The sequence below is a fragment of the Symsagittifera roscoffensis genome, chromosome 8 (assembly GCF_963678635.1).
Source record: "Symsagittifera roscoffensis chromosome 8, txSymRosc1.1, whole genome shotgun sequence".
NCBI lineage: Eukaryota > Metazoa > Xenacoelomorpha > Acoela > Convolutidae > Symsagittifera > Symsagittifera roscoffensis.
This window is the reverse complement of record NC_087069.1, coordinates 30,220,707-30,244,770: the sequence shown is the minus strand read 5'-3', so window position 1 is coordinate 30,244,770 and position 24,064 is coordinate 30,220,707. Positions and strand designations below refer to the sequence as shown.

At 39.2% G+C, this 24,064-nt stretch overlaps 1 protein-coding gene across 1 annotated transcript; it reads left to right on the top strand.

The window, feature by feature from the left end:
- Positions 1-417: 417 nt before the first annotated feature.
- Positions 418-14,339, top strand: LOC134853266 (Golgi apparatus membrane protein TVP23 homolog B-like). Its single transcript, XM_063869241.1, has 4 exons — positions 418-803; positions 2,190-2,371; positions 10,697-10,825; positions 13,945-14,339. The coding sequence occupies exons 1-4, from the start codon at positions 515-517 to the stop codon at positions 14,017-14,019; spliced, it is 675 nt and encodes a 224-aa protein (XP_063725311.1). The 5' UTR covers positions 418-514; the 3' UTR covers positions 14,020-14,339.
- The last annotated feature ends 9,725 nt before the right edge of the window (positions 14,340-24,064 follow it).

Here is a 24,064-nt window from a genome sequence, read left to right as displayed (position 1 = left end):
CAAGTTAATATCCTCCAACACTCCCCCCACCAAATAGACCAAGTTAAGATCCTCCATCCCAGCGCTTAATTTAATTAAATTTGTTTAGCGCTGCATGTAATATGCTCGGTTCTGTAATATGCTTGGCTGAAAAATCCCAACTTGGAACCCATTTAACATCCTTCCCCCCCCCAAAAAAAAACGGCTTTGGGGGGGTGTGTTAACTTGGTCCGAAATGAGATATACGTGCGCTCTGCCGAGAAAATTTACAGGTCTCATTTTTCTGTCAGTAATCCACGCCGAGCATAAATATTCCGTTTTCTTCGAAAGCCGGAACAATAAATCTAACATAGTGTCTCAATCTTTGTTTCACATGTTTGTAAGGAGAAACGAGATAGTTGAATGCACAGAATAAATTGTGTGCGATTTTGCAGATAAGTAAATGCAGACTTGTTGAAACGAATTAGTTCTTCTCTTAATCTCCTCTCATCTTGTCAGCATCTAGAAATAGACTTAGTAGTGTCAGTCGGCACAAATGAGTGAGTCCAACTCGAGGAGGTTCACAGCTCTAAGCGAAGATGAAGAAGACAACGTCGACTTCATGAGCGCGTCATCGGCGGCGGGTGCAGGCGGTAGACACAAATCAGCAGTGCAGCACCCGGTCACCTGTGCATTCCACGTGCTGTTCAGAACCCTAGCAGTGCTAGTCTACTTCTTCTGCAACTGGTTTACTCATAGTTTTGTCATAGCTTTTGTGCTGATTGCTCTGTTGCACTCAATGGACTTCTGGACTGTAAAGAATGTAACCGGACGTCTACTTGTTGGTAAGCATACTTGTACCCATATTTTGGTTGTTGAAGAGTAATGAACGTGTGATTACTCTTATATAGGTCTTGCTGATTTTTTTGTTCGTTTTTTTCTTCAGAAAAAGTGTGACTTGTGATTTTTTTAAACTGAGTGCATTTCAGTTGCTAAAAGGAAGGCATAATCCACTATCGAACAGCAAAATTGTAAAGGTCAAGAAAAACTTGATCGACTTCTAATTTCGAAGAAAAGAAAACTTATTATCAGATTTCCCAGCGAAATAAAAGTTTTACAGTACCTATTGATCCAGTTTTCTCAAATTGGCTTAATTTTAACATAAAAGTGTCCATCTTAAATTATTCTACAAATTCAAAGAGTTGTAAAGCCATCTATTTTTTTCTTCGAAATTCAAAAGTTGAAGATGTTTGAAAAAAAAAAAACAAGTCGTTTTTTTTTTTCAGTTTCCTTGCGTTTATTACTCTTTTCCAACTGTTTGTTGGCTTTGTTTGTTTTGTAGCATCATCCGGTGATATATTACAATAGGTGGCAGGTACAATTTCAATAGCTGGATCGCTTTTTGTCGTACTTCGCACATTATTTATAATTAGTTTCAAAAGCAAAAGTTTTTGGCAAAAGAATGGTAAAATTTGAGTTTTTGAATAGCATTTCATTTGGCATCGTAATGAATTTACAAAAAATATCTTAGTATTAGAACAATTGGCTGAAAATGAAATGACTATTTCATGCATATGAGTTCTCAAATTTAATACATGCACTACACTCAAAATTACTACCTATTGTAACATATCACTCATCATTACTTGTAGAAATTTATTAAAGAAAGAAAGAAAGAATTTATTTTCTTGATTGGTAAATACATTGACAAAATTAAAGTAATTTATCATTTATATACAATCGAGAGGGACAGCAAACGAGACCATGCGGTCTACCTACAGCTGCCCTTTAGTATAACATCAATAGTAAACAGCATTATGGAAGAAAAATAAATTTGAAAAAAAAAGTGAAAGAGTACCACGAAAATTGTTCAATCTGCTTGATTGGAAAGGAAAGTTCATATGGTTCGCGGCCTATGCTGACTTCAACAATTATGTTATATACAAATAGTTGACCTAGTTTTGACTAAGAAATAATATGTGGTGCTCATTTTGTTTCATTTGTTTTTATGAAAATGCATGCATCTGGTAGCCAATACAAATTGGCTCCTTGTGAACTTGAACTTGATCACTTTTAAATAATCAACCGTCCTATTGTCACACAACAACAGGGGGGGGGGGTAAAGTGATCTAAGTAGCGGATGATACAGACGGTGGAAAGTTATCACACGTGGTTTGTCTGTTGTCTGTCTTGTAATTGATGCAGTGTGTTTTATATTGTTGTTGTTGTAGGTCTGAGGTGGTGGAATGAGGTGACAGAGTCTGGTTCGAGTGAGTGGTTCTTCGAGAGCAGGCCCAGGAACGAGAGAAACCTTCTCGTCTCTGCCTCGGAGTCCACTGTGTTCTGGGTCGCACTCATAGCCGCCCCCTCTATCTGGTTCTTCCTATTCCTCACCACGCTATTCTCTATGAAGGTCCGTATACAATCTCACATCCTTTGCCTTTTCAGTCCTGATTCGAACGACATTAAAAAAAATCTCCACTGTCCAGAAAAACCGGTTTGAAGTTTTTATTTTTCGTCTACTTTCGTGCAAGAGCGATTGCGTAACGTTCGTTATATATGAATAAAGAAAAACTTTTTTGGAAGCTTCATTTAGGGCTTCTCTGGCAAAACAAATTTTAAAAACTATTGAAAGTTTTTACTGCAAAAAATTGGAAAAAAAAAATAAATTTTTTTAAAATTTTTTTTGTCTATTTATTTTTCGAAGACAATTGGAGTCGTTTGTGCCTAACTGTTTGCCAATTGGCCTATTTTACTATGAATGTTTTTTACTATGCCTAAGATGTATTTTTGTACAGATCTGTTTATCACTCCAAGCAGAAAAAAAGACTAATTTGAAGAAAAAAAAATGTATGTTCTGACTATGGTCTGAACTCTGTGCTCCTTGCAAGGTAATCGGCTCTCTTTGTTGTTTTTCGTGGATGTTTGAGTCATTAGAATTTGTTTAACTGTCAATGAACGTAGTGAAGCCATTTATGCAGGTATTATTTGTTTTTTTGTGTTTTTTTTTTTTTAAAGAACAGTCCTATTAATTTTTCGCGCTCAAGTTTGAGTTTTATTTTTTTTTAAATTTCAATACTAACCTGTAATTTAATTGTAAGTCAATTGCTCTGAGCGCCGTGTCTGGTAAGCTCAACAAGAATTTTCTGATTCTGGAGTATTTAATACGCTTGCGATTAGCAAGCGTTTTCAAATTGGAATGCAGATTTTTTTCCGGGTGAAAAACTAATTAAACAAAATCACTTGAATCACTTTACCGGTAGATTATATGAAATCAAAAGTCAGTTGTTAATTCATCGCACTTGATCTGGAGGTATTGCAGTTGCCTTTGAAACGTTATGTCAAGGTTTCAAGTCACGGTCAGATCTTTCTCCTTTTTTGTTGTCTGAAACTGAAATTTTTACCCGAGAAAATTGATTAGTCGGATTTCAGTTTGTCTGTTTATATTTTGTCGGCTTAGTTGCCTGCCTAAATTTTTTTGCACTGCTAGCAGTTTTCCTTTTGGTCTCATGTGTCGTTGATTAACTCATGTAGATTTTTAAAATTACTACACCTGATTGGTTTATTTTCCGTTTTTTCTTGGGTTCTTTTCGCTCAGAAACTTCATATGGTCGAAATGTTTTCGGCTCTTGTTTTGTTGGTTTTGTCAACTTTTTTTTGCATCGCTATAAGAATAAAAAATGATTTTTATTTTTAATAAATCAGTTCGGGTGGTACTATAAAAGTTAAAAGTTGCTCAAAAATTAAAAATACTAAAAGCTGGCTAGTAGTAGTTATTTCTCGTCTGTTTTCTTTAATTAGGTTTTTCTTAAATCCAAAACATATGATTTTTGTTTAAATGAAAACCGTTTCTTTTGGTATTTCTGTTTTCGGATCAATTGGCGTTTAACCACGTGTTGTGGCTTAGTGGTCTCTCGTAAACAATAAAAACTTGCTCTCTGCTAGTTGTTTGGTTTCTCGACTATTTTTCTAAGATTGAGTTCGAATGTCCAAAAAATGTTGATTTTGTTATGAATACCTTTTCCTTTGGTATTTTTGTTTTCGGAACAATGGCGTCCATCCAGTCCAGGCGTTGTGGCTTGGTGGACTCGCAAATACTAAAAACTTGCTCAATGCTTCGTATTTCCGAAAATTTGATGAAATTTTTATGACAACTATTTTTATGACAACTATTTTTTTGTTTTTCGAACGATTGGCGTCTAACCACGTGTTTTTGGCAGAGTGGAAACTCGGGTGATAATTAAAGCGTGCCAAATTTTGGAGGGTGCGTTTCTATTTTTTTTTGTGCGAGTGATTTTTTCGTATTTCCAGTTTTTTATTCCACTTAGTTGTTTCCATCTCACTGATAATTTAGTAGCTTGCAATGGTTCTTTCGTTTTGTCGCAAGTGATGCGAAAAGCTCATCGCCTCTGCGTCTTTTTAAGTTATAGAACGAATTGAAAATATTTGGAACATTCTTCTCTTTATAGTTTGTTCCAAAAGAGCTTGCTTAAAGTTTCTCGCCAACAAAAACAATCTATCAATGGAACTTGTACCAAGCTACCAAAAAATTGTTGCAAAATTTCATTGCTAGATAGCTGGTATAGAAAGTTCAGGGATTCGAACCAACTGTCGACAACTTTCTTTGGTTTTGTTTTAAGCCAGCCATATTTAACTCAGTGACCTTACATTTGTCTGAAGGTGCCGGTTGCGGCAATTTATACCTATCAAGTTGGGGAGCGCGCGCCAAAGAAACTCAATTTTTTTTGGTCAAAATTTTCCGAAAAGTGTCTAGAAGCGCTTTTTTGTCCTGTTTTTGTTTCAAAAGTTTGTTTCCTGCGCCGAAATTTTTTGTCAAAACAAGATCTTAATAGTAATGTTATAGATTATATATAGTGTTCAGGTAACTATCACTATTAGTTTCGTATCCGTTCGAAATTATCCTCCAGTTTGTCTACGTCTGATCTGGTATACCATGAAGGTAGCCATATACTGTGTGCATTAATAACGTTTAATATGCAATGCTACATTTAATAATATGAACGGATATAAATAGCTATAATATATGATATAATTTATCTATTATATATTTAAATGCGGGCTTCACTATCTCGCCATGTTTAAGCTTTTTGAGCGTATTATTCTTGCATGTCTAACAAAAGAATTTTTTCACGTTAAAGCTATATATTGCAATGTTTAAGGTTTTTTCGATTTTCCAGCTTAAATTCATTGTTTATTTCAACAAGTTTGAAATAAGCAACCCATTAGTAGGATTTTGTCAGAGTTTTCCCAGGTTTTCCGATTCTGGCCTCTATATGAATAACCAAATCCTTTAGGAAATTTTTTCAATTTTTGAATTTCTCGACCTGTAGTTGGGTGCTGTCAAGGTACTCTCAGGGGTTGCGAATCTGGCCTCCAATTCTCACTTCTCAAATCTTTTTAGTTTTCGAGATATGACGTTTTTATGATTTTTTCAAAAAACTAGATTTTAAAAATTTTCAAAGTGTTGAATATCCTAGACCTGTTGTTGGATATTGTGATGGTACTCTCAAGGGTTGCGAATGTTGCCTCTGATTATGGCTGCTCAAATCCTTGTAGTTTTTGAGATATGACGTTTTTTTTTGGATTTTTCAGAAATTTTCAGAAAACCTAGATATAAAAAGTTTCACAAAACTTGAAATTACCGTCTCTGTAGTGAGACTCTGTCAAGGTACTCTCAGGAGTTGCAAATTTTGCCGCCAAATTTGACTGCTCAAATTTTTGTAGTTTTCGAGATATGACGTTTTTATGATTTTCTCCGAAATTTTGAAAAAAAATGTTAAAAAATTCCAAAAGTTTGATTATCTCTGGAATCTGTGACGGTAGTCTCAAGGGTTGCGAATCTTGCCTCTGAATATTGGTGCTCAAATTCTTTCAGTTTTCGAGATATGACGTTTTTATAGGATTTTTTTCAAAGTTTTTCAGAAAAATTAGGTATAAAAAATTTCTCAAAACTTGACATTTTCAATTCTGTAGTGAGGCTCTGTCAGGGTTTTCTCAGAAGATGCGAGTTTTGCCTCTCAATTTGACTGCTCAAATCCTTGTAGTTTTCCGGATATGACGTTTTTTATGATTTTTTCCGAAATTTTCAAAAAAAAACATGTTAAAAAGTTCCAAAAGTTTGAAGATCTCAATCCTGTTATTGGAATCTGTGAGGGTACTCTCAAGGGTTGCGAATCTTGCCTCTGAATATTTCTGCTCAAATTCTTGTAGTTTTCTAGATATGACTTTTTTTTTAGTTTTTTTTTCAAAATTTTTCAGAAAAATTAGGTATAAACAATTTCACAAAACTTGAAATTTTATCTCTGTAGTGAGGCTCTGTCAGGGTATTCTCAGAAGTTGCGAGTTTTGCATCTCAATTTGACTGCTCAAACCTTTGTAGGTTTCCAGATATGACGTTTTTTTGTGATTTTTTCAAAAAAAATTTCATGAAAATTAAATCAATTTTTTTTCAAAGTTTGAATTTCCTAACCTTTAGTAGTTGGGAGGCTGTCAGAGTAAACTCAGTGGTTGCAAAATTGGCCTTCAATTAGGAATGCCCAAATCGTTTTTGTTTGAGAGATACGACAATTTTTGTGATTTTTTTGGAAATTTTCAGAAAACTCAAATTACAAATTAATTCGTAAAACTGAAATTCCCATCCCTGTAGTTGTGTACTTTTAAAGATTGCGAATATTGCCATCAAAAACGACTGCTCAACTTTTGGTGGTTATCGAGATGTGATTTTCTTTTTTTAGAAAACCTAAAGTGAAGTTTCTCAAAATTTGAGTTTCCTACCGTTGTAGTTAGGTACTGTAAGAGTACTCTCATGAGTTGCAAATCTTGCGTCCAAATGCGACTGCTCAATTGCTTTCAGTTTCTCAGATGTGACGTTTCTTATTTAAAATTTCACAAAATTTTATGCTTTTTCAAAATTTGTATGAAAACTTGAATAAAAAACTTAGCAAAGTTTGTAATTACGAACCCTGTAATTGGGTGCTGTCAGAGTACACTCAAAGAATACTTTTTGGGTTGTTGAAAATTCGAAGCACCGGAGATGCGTCACACGCTAGTCTTTATGTGTTTGTATATGTATTATGTTTATGTTCTATGTATATGTATTATGTATATGTATATGTTTTATGTATTATGTGTCGGTATTCTATATATGAATGTATTATGTGTTATGTATATGTATTATCTATCTATCTATCTATCTAGCTATCTATCTATCTATCTATCTATCTATCTATCTATCTGTCTGTCTGTCTGTCTGTCTGTCTGTCTGTCTGTCTGTCTGTCTGTCTGTCTGTCTGTCTGTCTATCTATCTATCTATCTATCTATCTGTCTATCTATATGTATATGCATATGTTTATGTATATGTATAATGAAGGTATATGTATATGAATGTGTTTTGTATTATGTATATGTATTATCTATATCTATCTATCTATCTATCTATCTATCTATCTTTCTTTCTATCTATCTATCTATCTATCTATCTATCTATCTATCTATCTATCTAATCTATCTATATATATATATCTATCTATCCATCTATCTATCTATATGTATATACATATGTATATGCATACGTATATGCATATGTATTTGCATATATGTATGCATATGCATATGTCTTTGCATATGTATTTGCATATGTATATGCATCTGTATTATCATATGTATATGTATAGCTGCCTTTCTCTTCTCTCCATTAGCTGCCTTTCTTTTCTCTCCAATTCTCGTTGTTCCGCCCCTGCCTCTAGCGATTCGGTGATATCACTTATTTTTTGTCGTACACCCCTCCTAGTTCTGGCACATTCGTTGATTGGAAACAAATTGTAATTAATTTCTCTGCGTTTTCTCCTTATCGGCTATTTCTATTCGTGGGGTCGTAGTCTGCTTGGAGCTTTTCTACTGTCCGCCTGGATGGGTGTATCCGTTGCTTTCTTTTGTTGTCTATTCGTGTTGCTTATTGGGTATACAAGCAAGATAAGTCTCTTGCTTGTATTGAATTTTTCAGTTTCAAATTCTGCTATGTAGAGTTTGAATGCAGCTGTATCGGTTTTGCTTTTAGGATGGTGACAGTTTGCTTACGGCTTGTTTTTGGTTGTCAAAAATTCTGTGGTGAGCGTTTCCTGTTGGCTAATTCGCTTAGCACTCTGTTGTCCAAATACAAGTAGTCAAGTAATCCCATCTTTGATGCCGCCAGATGTTTTATGTCGAAATTGAATGGTAAGAATCTATCAATCCATCTGGTTCTCCTGGATTGATTGGTGTTTGATTTCTGTGATAAGTTTATTGCGCTGAATTAAGCTTGATGATCTGTAGTTATGGTAAATTCTTTGCAGTAAAGGTAGTATTTGAATGTTCAGCTGGCCAAATTACCCAAAATAACTCTAGCTAGTTAGTGCAGTACTTAGTCCCATGATTTAAAGAATCTTGACTCGTATGAAATTGGCACCCATCCCTCAGATAAGTGTTGTTCTAATGCCGCCACTAGTCCTGCGGTAGACGCGTGACACACAATTCTTATATCCAGGTTTTGGTCGAGATGTCTTTTTTTTCTGATTTCCGCCACCATCTCGATTATCTTCTGAATTTTTTTTTTCGTTCTCATCGAGCCAATAAAACCTATGTTTTTAACTGTTCATCAGTACTGGTCTCAGAGATGCTCTTTTCGCTGCTAAATTGGGAATATATTTCCGAAAAACTTAAACAGTTAAAGAGTTTTATAGACACGATACATCATTTACAATATTTACACGATACAATATATTTCGAACTTAGCAGCGGAAACTCTTTAACTGTTTAAGTTTTTTCGGTTCATTCAGGAATGACACCGGGTTCCCTTAGTCTGTGATTACAATGATCGCTTCTTTTGTTTTTACTTGTACCCAATTTCAATTTAAATCTTCCTTTCTAAATTCTGCATTGTTTTTCGTTTTTAATGTTTCATTAATCGACAATACTGAAGATTGGTCGTTTAGCGTTTCCCAACCGTTGGTGGGTTTGTATTGTGAAAGCAATCGTGTCAACTTTGTCCTCCTGCTGTTTCTGTTCATCATTGCCGGGTTCTTCTCCCTCCTCTACGTAGTTCACATTTGTGGTTCGACTAACTTTTTGAAAGTGACCTCTTCTACCGCGTTTAGAACAGATTTTGTCGTTTGCCGGTGAGGCTTGGAGGTGTCACGCCGAGAATTGTTTTGTGCACTTTAAATACTGTGTTTCTTTGTCGTTGGTTTTGCCTTCCAGTTTGGTCTCGTTGCCCTTGTTGGTTTTGATTTTTCTGAAAATATGGGGAGTTTCCTCGTCTCCTGCTTTTTTCTTGCAGTTCGAGGTTTTTTTTTGGTTTATGGAACCAACTGGTTCCTGTTTAATCATCCCGGATGAATGGGAATGTCCTTGGCTATGACTTCTATGTCTTTTTTTTCTGTTGATCGAATAGTCTTAAGCTTCATTGGGTGAACGAGTTTCTGCTGGTATCTCCTGAAATTCTCTCGTTGAGCATATGAGTCGGAACGTATCTCGTACCCATTCATCATCTCTATCCCCCGCAATCTGCTTCAGAGCACAGTTTCACCAATTCCGCGTGGAATTGTTCTAAAGATTCGTTTTTCTTCTGCACGCGACATATGAAGTTATATCTTTCGAAAGCTAAATTTTTTTCACTTATGAACACGTCTTCAAGTTCGGTCCATAGGTATCTAGTGGACACGATTTGAATATCTTTATTGGGTTTTCTCTGGCGAAATTGTCTTTGTGCTTCCTGTCTGAGGCATAAATATTTATAGCTATTGACTTTGGTGTCCGCCTCATCCCTTAGGACTACGACAGTACACCTTTTGTGTCTATCTTTATTATCTCGTTTTCGTTATTTCTTTCCTGATTCTGGTATTCAGTATTCCCGATCTCGTTTTTGAGTTTTCGTTTCATCATCGATCGCTTCAGCTAATCGTGGTGTTGGTGGTTGGATTGTAGTCGTGAGTCGATTTCGGAGTAATAGTTATACATCGATAATTTTGTACTTCGATACGTATCTTTCTCTAATATAGCCATTTGTATTCCTACAATCCATTTTGGCCATTCCACGGGCGGTTGAGTTGTGTGTCAAGGCCAGAATAGTGGAATACTGAGCTGATTCTTTTGATCCGAGCCTCATGACAGCGCCATATTAAAGATTATATTTAGTGTTCAGGTAACTATCACTATTCCGTATCCGTACGGAACTATCCTCCAGTTGGGTACTCGAAGTACATCTCAAGCTCAAGTAACAAGATAAGGCGATCAAGGTCTATCATTGTAATTTATTGTTAGTTGACAATATGGCGACAATGAATACGCGCATAACCAGACATGTCTTTGTCTGTTCTGGTATACCATGAAGCTCACCGTAAACTGATAGCCTTCAAGACGCAAACATGAATCATTGTGCGCATAAATAATTTAGTATGGCAATTTTTACTTATTGTAATATGAAAGGATATGTATATAGGTTTGGGAGAGCTAAGAAAATTAATATGGTCGACTTAAAAAATGGCGCTCCGAAGGTTCAAATTACGAATTTTTCTGCGCTTTTTTTGATATCATTGTGTGCAAATCTTTGTAGTTTTTTTAAGTGTTCTTTGTAAAATTAAGATAAGATCATGTTTTTTTTTCATTGGTATTTGTCAAAAGCTCAAACATTGAATGCTTGTACGCTGAACGCCATGATTAATTTGTATTCCCTGATTTTAGTTTGCTTGGATGATGATAGTGCTGCTTGGCCTGACAGTGACTGGGTCGAATCTCTATGGCTACACGAGGTGCAGACTGGGGTCGAAGCGCACACTGTCAGGGGCAGCGGCACAGTTTCTGGGAAAGCAGGTGAATATAAAACCATGTACCCTCTCTGGTATTAGGTCACTATGAACTTTTATTCCGTTATCAAGTCACAGTGCAACGTGGGCATTTTATTTCAAAGAAGTTATTCATTTGAGATAGGGGGGGCAGTGATGTCCAGTTGAAAAAAAAAAAATTTAAATTTAAATTGCTAAAGAAAATTATAAAAAATGTTGACATCAGTTTAAATTTTTCCGAAAACAATTTAAATTTTTCTTTAGAAAGTCAAATTATTCTTCAGACTGTTTTTCAGCAGTTTTTCTGCCAATTTCGGGGAGTTCTCGCAATTTTGACAAAAATCATAACAAAGCAATTTTTTGGGCATGTCTATTTGCTACAAAAGTTCATCAAATTTGTCATGAAATTTAAGATTGTTTGCTTTTTCAGCGCAACTGTGAAATGTGAAATTAATTATCATGAGTAAATTCTGTACTTTGGCATCGGATCGAATACCGCCGGAGCATTTAATTTTTTTTTTTCAATTTAAATTGCTCAATTTAAATTTTTCATTTAAATTGAGTGGGCTCATAATTTCACATTGAATTAAATTGAATTTTAAATGAACATTAAATTAGTTTAAATTGTTTTTAAATGGACATCACTGGATAGGGCGATATAGATTCCGAGGAAATAAAAGTTGAAAACCAATTAATTTAGCTAATTGACGTAGGGTTAACAACAAGTTTAATAAAATCAATTAAATCAAATGCTGACATGCTTATGCCTGCTTACATGTTTAACTCCTGGGTGCAATGTTTGTTACTGTTATATTTTTTCAGAATTAACTTGGTTTTTTTGTCGTCTTCATGGGTTTCGTCCCTACTTTTGTCGGCTTACTTGCCCGATGTATTAAATTTTTCTAAATAATTTTTTTTTTAAATTGCTTGCTTTATAATAAATTTAAATACAAGGTGAGTTTATAGGTTCAGTGAAAACAACTGGCTGTTGGAGGTGCTCTGCATGATCAACTAAGCCCATTTTTTTCTCAAAAGTTAAGGCCTTCGGAAAGAACAATTTTTTCACCAATTTTCTTCTGTTTTTCTCGCAAACTACCCGTCCAAATCTCTAATACTTAATTCCATCCTCCAAACGATTTGTGGGGAAAGTTCCCTGTATACTTGTTTGCGACCAATTTTTTTTATACAAAAAGTTATGGCCCGCGGAAAAGTTTAAAATTTTAGTTTTTTTTACCGTTTTTTGAAGTTTTCATTGTTTCTGGAAAACTACATTTACAAATCTAATATTTTGGGTTCAATCGCAACAATCTATTGTGGAAAACGCCCGGGCATATTAAACTAAGCCCAGTTTTTAACACAAAAGTTAGCGCCCTCGGAAAAGACATTAATTGTTTTTTTTTTACCGTTTTTGAATCTATTTGATTTTTTTTTTTTCGAAAACTACCATCTGTAATCTGAGTTATGCGTTAAAGCGAAAAAACACGTTTTGTGAATTTTTTTCTGTATAAGCGGCATCGTGCATAATTTTTTAACAATTAAAGCTACGACTCTCGGAAAAGTTAAAGTTTTCTCGGAAAAAATCATCGTTTTCTGAAAATCCAATTTTTTGTTTTTTTTTTAGAAATTTTTCGACTTTTCTTATAAATTATCCTTTGAAATCTGAGATGAAGGGTTCAATCGAATGAACTGGTTGCGAGACATTGTCCTGTAGAAGTGGCGTCACCATAATTTTTTGTAAGAAAATTGTAATGTCTTTGCGAAGATATCAATTTCTCAGAAGTTTTCACCCTTCTCTTCTATTTTAGTGCAGAAACAACTATGGTTTTGCGCAAAGTCCAGTTTTTAAAGTTACCCATTTTATCACACATCAGTATAACAAAGTTATAAAAACACCTACCTCCAGCTTTAGCTGGGCCCCTAGTTAACTTTGATCGAGACATACAAAAACTTTTGTATTTTTTTAAAAAATTTTTGTTTCGTATTGCAAGTGGTGCGAAGCTCCGATTCACTTCTGTTTATGTGAATTCCTCAGACCTATGGTGGAACGCTGTCAAGTTACTTCCAGGGTCTACGAATCCGGTCTTAAGATATTGCTGCCCAAATCCTTGAAGTATACGAGATATGACGATTTTTTCAATGACGATTGCAATGGCAATTTCTATGATTTTTCAATTATTTTTCACGGGAAGAAAGGTCTTTAGTCTTTGTTAAATATGCTGTCTTGAATAATAAATGGCAGAAATTGAGACTGTTTTTTTTTGCTGATAGAATCAAATAACTAAGTTGAAAAAGCATCTCATTACCAGTAAGAGATAGTGATTTTTACACATGTGAATCTAGTGTAATACTAAGGCATTTTTCCAGCCAAAAACGCAAATATTAGTGCTATTTTGGTGACAGTTTTGACGTAGACTGCTTTCATAGCATGTGGTTTGACATTCGATTAATACTTAGTTAGAACAGTTGATGCATATTAATTCAGCAAATGAACCGACAAAAGCTATTTGTTTCATGCAACAGTACAATAATTATACAAGCAAAAATTGTTTGATATGATGAATTCTTATTTTTCCAACTTAATTCGGAAATATTAGTGTTAATTTTGGGAGAGTTCATTTTAATTAATAACTAGCTATTAAGTACGGCCAATGCTAAGGATATTAACACGGACTGTTATTTTACAAATAGCTTTTTACCTCCAAGGTATCATAGATCTGTAGCGTAGATGTAGGGAAGGAGACCCGCAATAAAATAAGAGGGTTCGAAGCTGGGCAGGGTCGGATGTTTTAAATAACTTTTTCGTGTATTAGTTAAAATGCGTCGGCTGTATAAATTGAGGCATGTTAGTTTGTAAGTTTCTTTTTCAAATTAACTGGTACTGCTAGTGCGTCATAACTGGCTTGCATGACTTGGCAATTATGTAAATGCATAGTTGGCGTGGGTCAGTTAGAAGTTTTGTAGACGCAAAGTTACAGTAGTTACTATATATCATGCATGTTTTTAGAAGGAGCACTACTCCATCGACCTGAAAAGGCAGTGGGAACATTCAGGGCTTCGTTCTGATACCACAGTTTTGTGTTTCTTTGTTTTGCTATTTGCGAATGAGTACATTGAAAAGTGGAAACTTATTTTCTTTTGCTTATCTAGGTGATTAATGCGGGGGTTGCTGAAATGCAGCAACAGAATTCATCTTCTAAAAGCCAGAATTTGACGAACGCCTAAATAGATGATTCAACCGATCGATTACTTCCAAAAGTGACCTTCATGTCCTAGGATCATGACAGCTTGGCCTTATTGAACGTCAATAGTAGTGCTATAAGAGGAAATGAACTAACTAGTTTTGGATTATTGCTACATGAAGCCGATATATTGCATTAATAATCATAGTTAGTCATAATAATTAGGTTGGTGAGTGTTGAAGCACGTTTTTAATCTTTGGTGTTCGGCTCATCTCAATCAGCATTATGAATAATTTTAATGAGGTTCAATGATGTATATTTGTGGCAAATTGAGATCAACCGTACAATCCCCTCCCTCCCCCCCCCCCCCCCCCCTTTAGTGACCAACCGTAGACTTTCCCCCCTAGCCACGTTAAATTTGAAAATTAATTATGTATAATGTATGCGTGTCGAACAAACGCGCACATAAAATTAGCTGTCACAATTTTTATGTGGAATTGCATTTGAATGCTGTTAATACTCTTAACTAACGTATTTTCAGTCAGTTTTCTAAAAAATGTAAGGTATACTCAAAGTTATTTTCCGAAAAATCTCGAACTTCTCCCCTCTAAAGCAATGGGGGGGGGGGGGGGGGGGGGGGGAGGGGGGATTGTACGGTTGATCCTCAAATTGGTTCCATGTCATTATATTGTAGTAATTTAAATTGGGCTTTTAGTTGGATCCTAACATGATTCTTCTTCTCGTACCGAGTGAATTTGCTTGGTACTGTACAAAAATTGAAAACAAGAGTTGAAAATTGTTCACCAAGTGCCGAAAATTTATAAGAAAATAACCTTTTCAAGGCCCAAAGCAAAGGCGAGCAATAGATTGGATGCTCAGTCTATGAAGTAAAAAATTAGCAATAAACCTATCAGGCGCGGATCTAGGAATTTCTCGAGGTCTTCCAGATCCCTATAAAGACCCAAATTTGACCAAATTTTCTGCGCTGCAGGCAAATTTTTATAAAAGGCCAAAACCGGCGTTTTTAGGAACTTTTGAAAAAAAATTTTGACCAAAAAGTTTTAAAAAAATGCGTTTTTTGGCGCGCGCTCCCCATCAAAATTAGTATATATTGGCGCCACAGGCGCCTTTAGAAATTTTTAAGGGTCCGTCACCAAAAAGGGATATCTCAAAATAGTGCAAAGGGAGACCCTTTGGGTCGACAGGGGGTCGAATCCCTGAGACAGGGGCGTCCGCCCCCCCCCCCCCTAAATCCGCTACTGAAACCTATATAATTTTGGGGAGCGGTCTTGTACCATAAAAAGTGGAAATTGTTTCTTTTAGCAGGCCAACGTAATTTTCTCATGCATAACTGATTGACATATTTAAAAAGACGCTCAGTATGGGAATGAGCGTCTCTAAGTGTGAAAATGTGCTCACGATTTGTCAACAAAACTCGGTTGCTTTTTAAAAAGAAGATTTTATATTGTCTTCTAAAAATTGGGCTACCAAAGAACCTATTGAGACCGTTTTTTTTTGCAAAAAATTTAAAAAATTGATTTCTAAAAGAAATGTTTTCTAAAAGAAACTAGCACCTATTGAGACCGGTTTTCGTGCATAAAATATCAATAATAGGTTTTTAGCATTAACAAAACCGTCTCAGAACAACTCTAAGTTCACTGTAATTTCGAAGCAATGTACAACATGACTAAATGCGTAAAGCATAATGAATATATTTTTTATTATTCGGTATTCGGTGTTATTAGCATCAGTTCTCAAATTGAAGATCAAATTAACTCAGTTGAAAACAACCTTTTAATTCTTGGCTAACTGGCATTTTCATTCAATTGGCTGTAATTTGATGCGGGTTTCTGAAGTACTGGTTAAACTGATGTCATAAATAATTTTAATCTTTTGCCTATGTTTTTAGATGTTTTAATCGTTTGTATGTGATAGTTGTATATCTGCTGAAATTCAGTGTCTAAATACGTATTTGAACCCTTAAATCGTGGGTCAACTTGTTGACTCACCAAGCTCAGTTTATTTTTTGTGCACTCAAGGCGATTGATAGAGCTTTTGAAGAAACAATGAAGTACAAAACTTGCTTAAAATTTAATCAGAATTCATATGGTGCAAATTGTTTTGCCTAGAGTTGTACCCCAAAATGGATCATTTTTGGCTTTTTAATTCAATCAAAAATTACGCTAAAACTAACGGATCCGTTTATAGCAAAACTATATCAAAGTGAAGTTCTTACGTGTCTATGTTATAGAGGAAAATAATTTCCAAAAATTGTATACATAGAATTATTTTTGTTTGATAGCCAAAAAGTGTCATCTTTAATATACAAATCAGCAATTTTTTAAATTAAAATAGATCTTAACGTTTTGCGCAATTTTTCTAAAATATATCCTTTTTGAACTTTATTGTTCTTTTTAAGAGGCTGAATTTGATATAGTTGTGTCAACAATTGAACGAGTGGTTTTGGCGTAATTTTTCAGGTAAAATTTTGAGGATGAATTTCGCAAAACAGGTAGCACCAAATTAATTTTGCTCAAATTTTTTCTTCAGCTAACCCAATTTTTTGTCAACCCAATTTTTTTTTTTGCTTATCGTGTGGATAGTTTACATGAGCACTGTGAAGCTCTGATTTAAATTATCAGGACAAAACAAAGAAAAATTTGCAACTCATTTTTCTCAAATTGGGTTGACTTATAACAAAGCATGATGAGGGCAAATTTTGCTGAGAATTGTAGCAGTGTTAATATTGTTCAATTTATTTCCCATTCGTGTAAAAAAACCTTGTTAAATTTGTTAGGCTTCATTGGAGCTGTTTGATGTAGTTTCGTTGGCAATTTAAACAGTTGTTTTGACGTCTTTTGTATTTATTGACTGACTGAATAAGCCATAAGTGATAATAAGCCGTTTTTGGGGCTAGATAGAAGTTTTTGGGGCAGCGGTCTGGGCCTGAATTTTGCGACATGTTTTGCACCAGATTACTTCTGCTAAAATTGTAAGCAAGTTTTGTCCTGATACTGTTTTGGCTAAGGTGAACCCAATTTGAGAAACAGCTGTTTTTTTTTCAAAATTAAATGAGCACTATAGGGTCAGTTGCACGAGTCATTAGCAGTGAGAGCTCTCTAAATTGTAGAAATTTGGTTGCTATATTTTGGCGGTGCTGATTTGTCTGATCTTATTTTGAGAAAAGAGCGTCTTTTTTGCATCATAGAAAAGCTATGAAACAAAAGGCGCCTACCCAGTGAGTTTAGCCAGAGGTAGCTTTCTCATAGAGTAATTTCAGATTAGGTACACCGTCTGTTCGTCATGCTATCCTATTTTTAGCCGAATAGATTCGCGCAACTTCTTAGTCTAATACCAATCTTAATCTTACTCGTATATCTCCTAGTCTCAATAGATCTAGTGTATACTGGTAGTTGCGGGTTAGCTTTATGGAAGTTGTCCAAAGGAGAACAACTGTCTTCTAAGATTTATTCAAATTGTGCTGGTGCCGAAACTACTAGTGGTTTCAGCACTACAAATAATTGTCAGTGTTAATTATGGAATATGGTTGGTTAGTTAGTAATATTTTATAGGGATAGTTTTATCAATAATATAGTTGCTTATAAGTACTAGTTTTAAACTGGTTCCACCAGATCCAATCGATCAGCACAAGGAAAAGGTTGAAATTAGAGAAGACGGAAGCAACATCAAGTCACAAGCCACAACTTTTATTAACCTATCTTGTTTGGCGTCCCACTTATTTGGAAATAAAACTACCAAGTCTGCAATCCTGAAAATTTTTACATTCATTCCAGAAAAGAAATACTGGAAACCTGATTGCAACGTTCTAATCCAGTTTGCATTTTTAAGACCCGTCATGTCATCGATTTGCCTCCATGTGCCAGGGCTAAGGAACAATTAATTGGAACCCATTTAATTGCAATTAATTGGATCCAATTACTTGGTTTCCGAGTCCATCCATTTCCAATTAATTAATTGCGGGGTTTCAATTAATTGCATTTATAATCCACTATTTGAAACTTGCTGCTCCATTTTGTTTTATAGTTGCCAATTGCGCAGCGTGATTTGTATATATTCCGAGTAGACTCAGTTATCGCCACATTTGCTTGTGTTTGGCTGGTGTGGTGTCAATTATGTAATTTGCGCACAAAATGCTGCTTGCTTTCCCGTGACATGTTTTTACCGCCATTATTCTTCTTTCAGAGAACAAGGTTGACCATGTCTATGGATAAGGCTTGTGTTTTTACGGATAACAACGATGAAATAGGAAAATGGAATTATAAATGTGGAATGCGCTGATGTTGTTGATGATGGTCATGATGTTGTTGATGATGATGATGATGTTGATACGCTTGACGCGGGGAGAAGCAAAGACCCATGCTCACACCATGGCGAACAAAACTCGAACCAGGGGGAGAGGAGCCCGTCAGCGTGTTTAGCCTATGCCACGCTGTCAGGCGATCCTCTTTTCATCAACAGTTCACCCAAGGAGTAGCCGACCATGGGGAGAAAGTGCATGCAATAAAAACCCCGATTGGGAGGCGCCAAACAGAAGCTTTGGTTTGGGCATACCTGTGTCACAACGTGGAAGCGAATCCCGGTCCATGGAAGTGCCCAGTGTGCGATTGAAACTTGAAGAGAACTGAGTGTGTAGTGAAGTGCAACAGGTGCCGAAAGTGGGCCCACTGGAAATGTACATCGCTCGGCGAAAATGGTCGCTGGGACACCACTTTCAGAGCGAAATGCTGTTTGGAGGAAGAGAGCATACAAGAGGAAGAAGTGGCAGTCCAAAACAGCGCCAGGTCAAGCAAACGAGACAAGAGGTGGGTACAGTGGAAAAGGAGGCGGGAAAGGAGGCAAGAGAAAAGGGACGAGAGGTGCAAAGAGAAAGAAAGGAGGATAGGGGGACAGGCAAACACCACCGTTTGGACGTGGAAAATAGAAAGAGCACGAGTGGATTTCCCACACCGAAATAGATTTACAGAAATACAGAAAGTGATCGCTAAGAGCTCCATCGAGGTCGTCCTGTTTTCGGAACTCTTCGAAACAACAAGAGGGTTCTAATGGATCAAGGCTGGAAACCTATACTGTGTGTTAGTACACTGGGAAAAGAGTGGCGTTTTCCTGAGGGATAAATGGGCGGTGGAGTGGTGTGAACAGGGATGCAAGAGACAGTGGCGAAATAGGAGCACAGCATTGGATGTCAACGGTGTAAGGTTCGTGTCAACTTACCAACCGGTGTGGAATGGTCAAACCCAAGAATTCACTGAATATAGAGAAGAGCTGGAGGACATGATGATGTCAAGAGACCGGCTAGTGATAGGGGGGGGACTATATTGCCAGCGTTGGAGACACACAAGAGAGAAGTGTGGACAAGGTGGCTGGTGTGTTTGGGCTGAATAGGACCAACGCGGCGTGAACAGATTTGATAGAATTGTGCCACGCCAACCAGCTAACGCTGACGAACTTCTGTTTTTAACCACCACACGAAGTCTCTTTTAAATCACAGCCACACAAATCTAGTAACTAAGTTCCTCGCATAAATCCCTTCCTCTAAAGTAATTTGTATACCGCCACCTAAGGTCGACCCCACAGAAAAATCTCCCCCTGAACTACCCGCTGCAAACTCTCCCAACTCCGGTCTGGTTACATTCGGCTTTTAAACACATACCTCTCCCGACTGGACAAAAAATTTTCCCCACTATGCCCGGACTGTCACCTAGCACCCCGCATTTTTGTTGCCACATTTTTAACTGCCCCAAAAATCCCTCCCCGCAGACCTGTGGCTTAGGCCGGTGGAAGTTGCGAAGTTCCTTAGCTTGGAGACGGGCGAGCCCAACCGGAACAACGTGGCCTATTGAAAAAAGAACGAACTCGTTCATCCAATAGAAACATAGAGGAACTTGGAAGAATCCAGTTTCAGGGTCCTGGCATGAGCTAGATGGCTTTCTGGTGAAACAGAAGGAGAGGAGCCGAAGAGTATGAAAGGTCAGTACAGTAGGTGCTAATGACATTAGCCACCGCAGGGGTAATTTGCTTTCTCGGGGCGATTCACCATTGTCTAACGCAAGTGAGGGCAAAAGTCGTTGACTGCGATAGGCTGAAAGAACCAATAATAGCGAAGAAGTATAGCGAGGCGATAGAAAATCAGGCAAACAGCCCCCGTGGATTGGGGAGAAACCATGCAAATATGTGCCTAAGCGACCACAGGGCTTATCAGAAATCAGGCAAACAGCCCCGAAGATTGGGGGAAACCATGAAAGACAAGGACTGTTAAATCTGGTGCGTCGGCTGTCGAAGATGGAACTATAGAAGATGCCTACAGATGACCGTGGAGGAAATCAAAGTCCTAGCCAAGTACAGGTGGCACTGTCCTAGCCAAGTACGGTTGCAAACCGGCCGCCGCAGAAACCAGAAGATCACAACCTGCTGCACCCCCGCCCATCCTGCAGACTCAACAGCCTTCTCCAGCGACAAGAAAGAAGGAAGGTCTTCGGGTTGCGCAACTGAACATCGAAGGGTGGAGATCGAAGTCCGTGAGTCTGAACAAGTTTCTAGAAGAAAAAGTGGACATCGCGGTCCTGATTTAAACCAAGCTCCTCGAGAAGACTCCTACTCCAGACGCGAACAGCTGGACAGTGCACAGACTGGAGAGGAAGATCCACCTCTCGGAAACAGAGCAGCCACAAGGAGGCGTAGCCATCATGTGATACCAGGTCTAGTGAGCAACAGGCTGGACCCTCTGCACCTTCCGGAACGTGCGGCACTGGAAGCCTTGGGTGTGGAGGTCGAAACCGCACAAGGCAAACTAGCGGTGTGGTCTTTATACCGTCCCCCAGCTAGGAGCGGAGCCGATGGGAGGGATGCCGATCTACACCTGGACGCATTGCCCCGGAACATGAGCGTGATCATTTGTGCGGACGTGAACGCACACGGTCTCTGGGACCCCAACACGGAGGACACCTTGGGTGCCAAACTTGCTGACTGTCTGGTGGCAAACCAGATAATCACCCTCAACGACGGTTCGCCGACGCGCTACAGGGGGAACTCCAAAACAGCGCTCGACGTGACGATCCTGCACAGCAGTCGGTTACACCTCGCTACCTGGAGGATCTACGACTCGATGGGGTCAGATCATCTTCACCTAGTGACGCACCTGGGAAAAGTACAGACTAAGGAGAAGACGAAGAGCCGCAACTTCAATCTGAAGAAGGCGGACTGGACTCTCTTCCAACGTGAGATGAACGAGGGGCTCGAGAAGTGGGAGTTCAGCGACAGCTCGATAGAGCATGAGTACAAGAGGTTCTCGGAGCTGATCCATAGCGCTGCCAAAGCCTCAGTCCCAACATGCAGCACCAACTGAAAGCCGAAGCCGTGGTGGAACGCAGACTGCGCCCAGGCTAGTTCCAGCTCCCGTGAGAACCCTCAACCAGCGGAAGCTCTACCCGTCAGACGAGACCGCGACTCAGCGGGACCGGGCGAAGAAGAAGCTAAACGAAGTGATCCGCGACGGAAAGTCCAAGGCCTGGAAAGAGTAAGCTAGCACCCTGGACCCGAGAGTGCTCAGCATGAAGGTATAGTCCACCTTGCAGGGCTTCGATGGCCGCAAAAAGCAGCCCCTCCCGGAAACCGCCATTTCAGAGGGTGGCAAAGCCCACAAGCAGAAAGGGAAGCTTGCCGCAGCGACCTACGCTCAGGTCAGCCGCGTCCCGGTGGAGAGACAGAAGCCGAAAGAGGCGTACCTGGAAGTGAGGAGGAGACTGGAAGAAGATCCAGGCCCGGTAGACGGAATAGGCAGCCCTTTCACTCTGGAAGAACTGACAGCAGTGGTTCGCAGCATGAAGAAGTGCGCTGCAGGTCAGGACAAGATCTCGTCGGAGATTATCAAGAATCTCCCAGAAGCCGCTGCAAAAGCTCTTGAGCTGGTCCCAAGGCCGCATCCCGGGTTCTTGGCGCAATGCCGTCATCGTGCCGATCCTAAAGAACGGGAAGCCAGCCTGGCAGATCAAGAGCTATCGTCCGGTCTCCTTGCTTGCCTGTGTGTCGAAGTAGATGAAGATCATGGTGACGAGGCGCCTGAAGAAGTGGGCAGCGGACGTGGGAGCATTCCCGCCCCAGCAGTCTGGTTTCCAGAAGGGCCGGATTACACTGGACGTGATAGCCAACATCACCCAAAAAGCTATTGACAGCCTCCAGAGACGAGAGAACCGTAGTCGTTGCCGTCGATCTGAAAGCAGCTTTCGACAGGGTTTGGAAGTTCGGGCTACTCCGCGACCTTGCAAGGAGGAAGCTCCATCCGGTCGCTCTTCGGTGGCTCAAAACCTACCTGTCGGACAGACGCGCCGCCGTTCGGTGGGGCTCTGCCACCAGCCGCTTTCGCATCTTCACAGAGGGCTTCCCGCAGGACTTAACGATGTCTGTGTCCGCTAGAACCGTACCGGAAGCAGCCGACCTGCTCCGGCCAGCCCTTCAAGAAGTGGAGTCGTGGGCGAGCGACTGTGAGGTCCTGCTCTCGACAGAGAAGACTTTCGCCCTCGTCGTCAGCTTGGACCCAAGGGAGACAGAGGTAAAGCACACCCTGCCCTCTACCTGCTCGGGGACCGAGTCGGCACCACAGAAGGAGTGAAGATCCTGGGGGTTACTCTGGACCCGCAATTGTCTTTCAGCCCTCACGCAGCAGATATGGCAACGAAGATCAAGAAAGGAGTCAAGATACTGTAAGTCCTCTCAGGTAGTCTGGGGCCTCACCTCGGATGACCTGGCCCAGCTTTATCGTGCCTATGCCAAACCATGTGGCCTCTACGCCATCAACATCTGGCGACCGTTCCTGGCTAAATCCAACCTCCAACCCATCGAGGTAGCCAACAACCGGGCGAGTCGAGTTATCCCCGTACTCCGACAGGCACTCCGGCCTCAGCCTCCCTGACAGATGCTCGCCTCGGACCAATTTACCAGGAGATCGAAGATCGTGCGGTACTGCTGTGGGACAAATACAGAAGATACTCAGAAGCACACCACCTACACGACCTGACGACACCAGGACTCAGACCAAGACTCCGATCAAGAGGAGAACAATCCTTCCGACAAGACTGGCGCTCGGTGGCCAGAAGACGTCTTGAGCAGATCCCAGAAAGAGGAAACGTCTTTGAGCACCTTGTCGCACACACTTTTGTCTAGTCACTTTTGTCACAGTTTTGTCGAAAGTCACTCAAAGTCACTTTTTTGTTTAAACATTTTCGAAGTTTTTTCTTTAAACATGTTAAAGTTTTTTGAACATTTTGCTTTTGCATTTATGAGTAATCCAGTAAAATTTGTTCAAAAAATCCACTTTTTTACGAGGCAACTAGTATTCTATAGCTATTTTACGAATAAAAAGAACAGGTCACGTTTTTCTCTGCTGAATCGGTCACCCTGGTCGCACAGCGCGAAGACAAACAGCTCCAACACTACAACGAGAACGCCCCCGAGTCCTCAGCTCACCGCCGAGCCTCAGGAGGCAAACCGCTGGAACGCTCTGTGAACCGCTCGAGACAAGAGGAAGTCATTCTGTTCAAACTGAGAGCCAACAGAGCCAATTTCCTCCGTCAGACTCAGCATTGGTTCGCATACACAGATGATCCGTTATGCGAGTACTGCGAAAAAAGATTAGTCTTCCGAGCACTTTTTGATAAAATGCAAAGCCTGGTCCGAAGAAAGAAAGGAGACGATAGGAGAAAACGACGATATCACCTGCCTTCAGACAAGTCCGGAAGGAGTCTACCGCTTTGTACAGCTCACAGGACGCCTTGCGGCGTCCCCTGATAAGTGAACGGCTCCAAACACACACACACACAAACCATAAAAGAATGTCCCTAAGCGACCACAGGGCTTATTTGCTTTCTGAGGGCGATTCACCATAGTCAAACGGAAGTGAGGGGAAAGTCATTGGCTGAAAGAACCCATAATAGCGAAGAAGTATAGCGAGACGATAGAAAATCAGGCAAACAGCCCCGAGGATTGGGGAGAAACCATGAAAGTATGTGCCAAGGTAGGGGCTAAGGTGTGTGGGCAGAAGAGCCGGAAGAACCTAAAACTGTGGCTGAACACAA